The following is a 5,858-nucleotide window of genomic DNA, read 5'->3' as shown; positions in this document are numbered from 1 at the left end:
CTCTTTCCCATTCCCTCTATTTTTACTCTTTGCCCATTTCGTCTATTTTTCCTCTTTTCAATTCCTCTATTCCTTTATTTCCATTCCCTCTTTCTTTCTTCTTTTCCATTCCTCTATTCCTTCTTTTCCATTCCTCTATTCCTTCTTTTCCATTCCCTCTGTCTTTCTTCTCCATTCCTCTATTCCTTCTTTCCCATTTCCTCTACCTTTCCTCTTTTCCATTCCTCCATTCCTTCTTTTCCATTCCCTCTATTTTTCCTCTTTTCCATTCCTCCATTCCTTCTTTTCCATTGCTCCATTCCTTCTTTTCCATTCCCTCTATTTTTCCTCTTTTCAGTTCCTCCATTCCTTCTTTTCCATTCCCTCTATTTTTCCTCTTTTCAGTTCCTCCATTCCTTCTTTTCCATTCCCTCTATTTTTCCTCTTTTCCATTGCTCCATTCCTTCTTTTCCATTCCCTCTATTTTTCCTCTTTTCCATTCCTCCATTCCTTCTTTTCCATTCCTCCTTTCCTTCTTTTCCATTCCCTCTATTTTTCCTCTTTTCCATTCCTCCATTCCTTCTTTTCCATTGCTCCATTCCTTCTTTTCCATTCCCTCTATTTTTCCTCTTTTCCATTCCTCCATTCCTTCTTTTCCATTCCCTCTATTTTTCCTCTTTTCCATTCCTCTATTCCTTCTTTTCCATTCCCTCTATTTTTCCTCTTTTCCCATTCCCTCTCTTTTTCCTCTTCTCAATTCCTCTATTCCTTCATTTCCCTTTCCTCTCTTTTTCCTCTTTTCCATCAGTAAATGTTGCTACTAACACATCCCGAATCCCTCCACAGGTTGAATTTGAGGAGGGGGTGGGGGGACAAGCAAAGCACCAGCCCCTCGCTGACCCTCCTGCTCCAACCGCGCCGCGGTCACCGCAGCCCCCCGGGGTCGGGCAGGAGCCCGGAGCTGTCCGAGCGGCTGCTGCCTGCAGGGTGCCCAGCGCCGTGCGCGGAGGCTCCAGCAGCTCACGAACACAAACAGGCAGCAAAACAGTTTCATTAGCTGCAGAAGTTATGCACGCAGCAAAGTTTGTTTTGCAACTAATTAAGAGCTGGTGCTCAGAGGGTGTCACATCCTGCAGGCAGCCAGCAGGCACTCAGCTGCCTCTATAAAAGCCTCCGCTGCGCGCAGCTCCTCTCAGCACTTTTCTTACACTCTGCTCCTTGGTGGCCGGGGGTAAGTCAGCTTTGAATTGATTCTTCTCCTTACCTGAACGTTCTCCAGCCATAGATTAACCCTGGGAAGAGGGAGGGGAAGGGGAATCCTTCCAGCAGCAGCAGCAGCTTTTCTCTTCTCCTGGAGTTTGCAACCCATTGCACTTTTCCCACTCCCCTTTGCCAACCTGCTTCGTGGCTCCCCCACAGCAGGTCAGGAAAACGAAAAACCCTGCCCTGGGAGCTCTGAAGAGGCTCAAGGATTTCAGCCTGGCAAGGATTCTTCTCCCATTCTCGAGAGGAGGTTTCATTAAGGAAATTCTCGCTGACAAAAGGCAGTCATTCCCTTTTGTGCACCCTCAGAGGCTGCACTGCCTTTAGGAGCTGGAGATCCTCTCCTAGGTTCCTTCCAACACACTCCAGAGGGTGGAACTCAGAGGTTTTTCTTACTGAAAAAGGCCACTTTGTGCTGCTTTCATTTGAAATCTGTTTCCAGTGTCGAATCCCCAGCCTAGGAGCTCCTTCTTGACATCTTCTGGGGAGCTTTGGCAGAGCACCTGCCCTGGACCCCTCTGAGGATGTCTGCCCTTGGACTGCTCTCTGGCAGCAATTCTTTCCCTGCAGGCCAACCCAGAGCTCTCAGATGCAGCTTTCTAGCTGGTAAAATGATTCTGTCTTTGCTTTTTGTCTCATCCCCAAGGCAAAATGAGGTCTGTGGTCTCTTGGGAAAAGCTGAAGATGCAGCCCTGAGGACTGGAGCAGGCAGCAAGGGGCATGGGGCTCAAATGAGACACAGGAAACCTGCCTTGAACTTTGTGCCCCTCTCAGACCCCGGGGGTACCTGTGGGGGCTCACTGGGGCAAATCAGTCCAAGCCCTTCCTTTATGCCACCCTTAATCTCTCCCACATCAGTTTCAGACTGATCAAGTGAAGCCAATTATCACTTCTGCCTTGCTCTGCTGGCCTAGCCCAATTAGTGTGGGCACAATCCAGGGCACCCTCAGCCTGCCAAGCTCTCATTGAACAAGGGCCAGGAAAATTTGCCCCTGGTATCAGGTGCAGGCTTAGGGAGATTGAGCTATTGTAATCCATAATGAGAGCAATAAAAGCTGGGTGGATCTCCAGCCCAGATCCTACTGCTCCACTTCTAATCAGGTGAGATAAGGCAACCAGCCTCACCCCCACGGCTGTGAGGAGGACAACTGGAGCTGAGCTGGGGCTGGGGCTTCCAGCAGGGTTTGGGCAGGAGTGAGGCAGAGCAGTGCAGCACCCTGGGAAGAAGAGAAGCAATAGGACAAGTGTGGGATGGAGGCAGCGGTGACCTGGGAAGTGTCGTAAGAGGTTCTGCCCCTTTGCTCTGCTCTGCTCTGCTGAGACCTCACCTCCAATCCTGCCTCCAGTTCTGGTGTCCCCAGCTGAAGGAGGACACAGAGCTGGTGGAGAGAGGCCAGAGGAGGCCACAAGGATAAGCCAAGGGCTGGAGCAGCTCTGCTGTGAGGACAGGCTGAGGGAGCTGGGGGTGTTCAGCCTGGAGGGGAGAAGGCTCCAGGGGAACCTCAGAGCTGCCTTCCAGTACCTGAAGGGACCCTAGAGGGACTTTTCCTGAGGGTGTCTGAGACAGGCCAAGGGGGAATGGCTTGGAGCTGAGGCAGAGCAGGGTTGGACTGGAGCTGAGGAAGAATTCTTCAGTCCCAGAGTGGGGACACTCTGCTGCAGGTGGCCCAGGGAGGCTGTGGATGCCTCCTGCCTGAAGGGGTTTAAAATCTGCAGAGGAGTGGAGCTGAGGGCCATGGTTTAGCCCCAGCCTTGCTAGAGTTAGGTCCTGGCTGGGCTCCTTGACCTTGTCCATCTGAAATGGTTCTGTGATTGATCTCTCACCTAACCATCAGCAACTTGGATCTCCCTCCTCTGCCAGTGGTAGCCAATGCCCTGCCTGCAGCCTCAGCTTCACAGGATCTTGTTACCTGCTATAGAAACGTCCAGCAGGGCTAACAAGAGCCTCTGCTCCCTCTCCCCCTCCTGTGTTGCAGGTCTGGATCTGTCCCATGTCTCCCTCCAGCGAGTGCTGCCTGCCCCCAGGGGTGCTGTGCCCCGAGCCGTTCGCCCTCACCTCCAACGAGCTCTGCGTCATCAAGTACCCTGACACCAGGGTGGACATCCTGGACCCTGACTGCCCCCCCTACTCTGTCATCTACCCTGGCCCAACCCTCACCACCTTCCCTCAGCAGACCCTAGTGGGCTCCACTGCCTTGTTTGACATCGGGAACATGCTGGGGTCCAGAGGATCCCCTGGGGCTTGGGATGTGAGTGGCTCTGGGGCAGGATGGAACTCAGGATCCTTTTGTGAGGCAGGAACCTTCCAGCCTCTTCCTCCTCACTTGTCCAAACAATTCTGTTACATCCCTTGCAGGCCAACCTAAACCCAGCCTGGAGAGCTGTGGCTTAAGTGAAAAGCAGACCCTGACCACGGCTGAGTTTATGGATAATGGTTTATGGAATGCTGAGCACCCACAGATCCCAGGGCAGTCCCTAAGAGCTTGGCTGCCTGGCACTAGGAACCTGCCCTGAGGAGCAGGGTCCCCCAACTGCAAGAGATGGAAGTGTCACTGCTGGGCTGATCCACAAGGGAATTAGAACGAAATTCACAACGAGGAGAAAATTCACCATGAAAATGAAATTCACACTGGATTGAAAAGGAAATTCAGAGGGGGAAAGGAAATTCAGAGGGGAAATTAAATTCACAATGAAATGAAAATGAAATTCAGAGGGGAAATTTAAATTCACAATGAAATGAAAAGGAAATTCAGAGGGGAAATGAAATTCACACTGAAATGGAGAGGAAATTCAGGGGGAAAATTAAATTCACAACGAAATGAAGAGGAAATTCAGAGGGGAAATGAAATTCACACTGAAATGAAGAGGAAATTCAGGGGAAATGAAATTCACAACGAAATGAAGAGGAAATTCAGAGGGGAAAAGGAAATTCAGAGGGAAAATGAAATTCACACTGAATTGAAAAGGAAATTCAGAGGGGAAAAGGAAATTCACAACAAAATGAAGAGGAAATTCAGAGGGGAAATGAAATTCACACTGAAACGAAGAGGAAATTCAGAGGGAAAATGAAATTCACAACAAAATGAAGAGGAAATTCAGGGGAAATGAAATTCACAACAAAATGAAGAGGAAATTCAGAGGGGGAAATGAAATTCACACTGAAATGGAGAGGAGATTCAGAGGGAAAAAGGAAATTCACAACAAAATGAAGAGGAAATTCAGAGGGAAATGAAGAGGAAATTCAGAGGGAAATTAAAAGGAAATTCAGAGGGAAATGAAGAGGAAATTCAGAGGGAAAATGAAATTCACAACAAAATGAAGAGGAAATTCAGAGGGAAAATGAAATTCACAACGAAATGAAGAGGAAATTCAGAGGGAAAATGAAATTCACAACGAAATGAAGAGGAAATTCAGAGGGAAATGAAGAGGAAATTCAGAGGGAAATGAAGAGGAAATCCAGAGGGAAAATGAAATTCACACTGAAATGAAAAGGAAATTCAGAGGGAAAAGGAAATTCAGAGGGAAAATTAAATTCACAACAAAATGAAAAGGAAATTCAGAGGGAAAATGAAATTCAGAGGGAAAAGGAAATTCACAACAAAATGAAGAGGAAATTCAGAGGGGAAAAGGAAATTCACAACGAAATGAAAAGGAAATTCAGAGGGAAATGAAAAGGAAATTCAGAGGGAAAATGAAATTCACAACGAAATGAAGAGGAAATCCACCATGAAATAAACAGGGAAATAAACTTCAGGAGGGAATGGAAAGGAAAATGAAATTCCCAAGGGAGTGAAACCGAAATTAAACTCACAATAAACCCCCGAAATGTCTGCTAGAGAAACAAACCCCCAAAGGAAACAAAACCCCAAAGGAAACAAACAAACCCCACAGCAAATCCCAAACCAACCACAACCAAAACCAAATAAAAATTGACTTTTCCAAGAGGAACAAAAAAACCCAAAAGGAAGAAGATTAAAACAAAACTCAGAATCTATTTTATTCTCTTTATTTGGGGGAGGGAGGAGGTTGGGGGGAGAAGTGGGGGAGGGAAGTTAGATCCTGATGGGTCTCCCACTCCATCCCAGGTTTTTCCTCCACTGTTGCCCCTTTGATCCTCAGTCTCTTCCCACCCACCCACCCCCCAAAAAAAAAACCCTAACCCCAAACTGCTTTTGCAAATCAGAGGTTTGAGAATCTGGGGCTCCAAAAATGCCCTGCAGAAGGGATCAGGAACTTGGATGGGTTCTGAGCCAGCACTTCCCATCCAACCTCCACTCCCCCCTCCCCTGCTCCCAGCCCAGCTGCCCCAGCCCAGCTCCCCCTTTCCTCTCAGGCTTCTCTTTCCTCTGCTTGATTTCTGCTCCTTGATGCTTCCCCAGCCTCTCTCTCTCTTTCTGCCTGCAGCTCATCTGATGCCAGCCAGGGCACAAAGCCAACCAGCCCAGAGCTCCAGGTGACTGCCGAGGCAGAGCTCTGTGTGCACCACTTCTGCCCCACCATGATGGAACTGGAGACCCTCTGCAGCCCCTCCTGAGGCCCTGGAGCTCTTCTCTCTCGGCCTCATTCCCTGCCTGTGCATTCAGCTTCTCCTGCCCATTAAAAGTTATGCTGCAGCA

General features: G+C 48.7%; 1 protein-coding gene across 1 annotated transcript; it reads left to right on the top strand.

The window, feature by feature from the left end:
• The first annotated feature begins 1,146 nt into the window (after positions 1-1,146).
• Positions 1,147-5,858, top strand: LOC137457243 (feather beta keratin-like). Its single transcript, XM_068169078.1, has 3 exons — positions 1,147-1,210; positions 3,219-3,491; positions 5,647-5,858. Exons 2-3 carry the CDS (start codon positions 3,234-3,236, stop codon positions 5,653-5,655), a joined length of 267 nt encoding a protein of 88 aa, XP_068025179.1. The 5' UTR covers positions 1,147-1,210; positions 3,219-3,233; the 3' UTR covers positions 5,656-5,858.

This window comes from Melanerpes formicivorus, unplaced genomic scaffold (assembly GCF_026170545.1).
Source record: "Melanerpes formicivorus ecotype bairdi unplaced genomic scaffold, bMelFor1.0.p_v2 SCAF_164, whole genome shotgun sequence".
In the NCBI taxonomy this organism is placed as follows: Eukaryota; Metazoa; Chordata; class Aves; order Piciformes; family Picidae; genus Melanerpes; species Melanerpes formicivorus.
The sequence above is the reverse complement of the archived record's forward strand: the minus strand, read 5'-3'. Positions and strand labels throughout refer to the sequence as shown.

Excerpts from the sequence above, each read along its gene's own strand:
- LOC137457243 (XM_068169078.1), top strand. The coding sequence starts at position 3,234 with ATGTCTCCCTCCAGCGAGTGCTGCCTGCCCCCAGGGGTGCTGTGCCCC.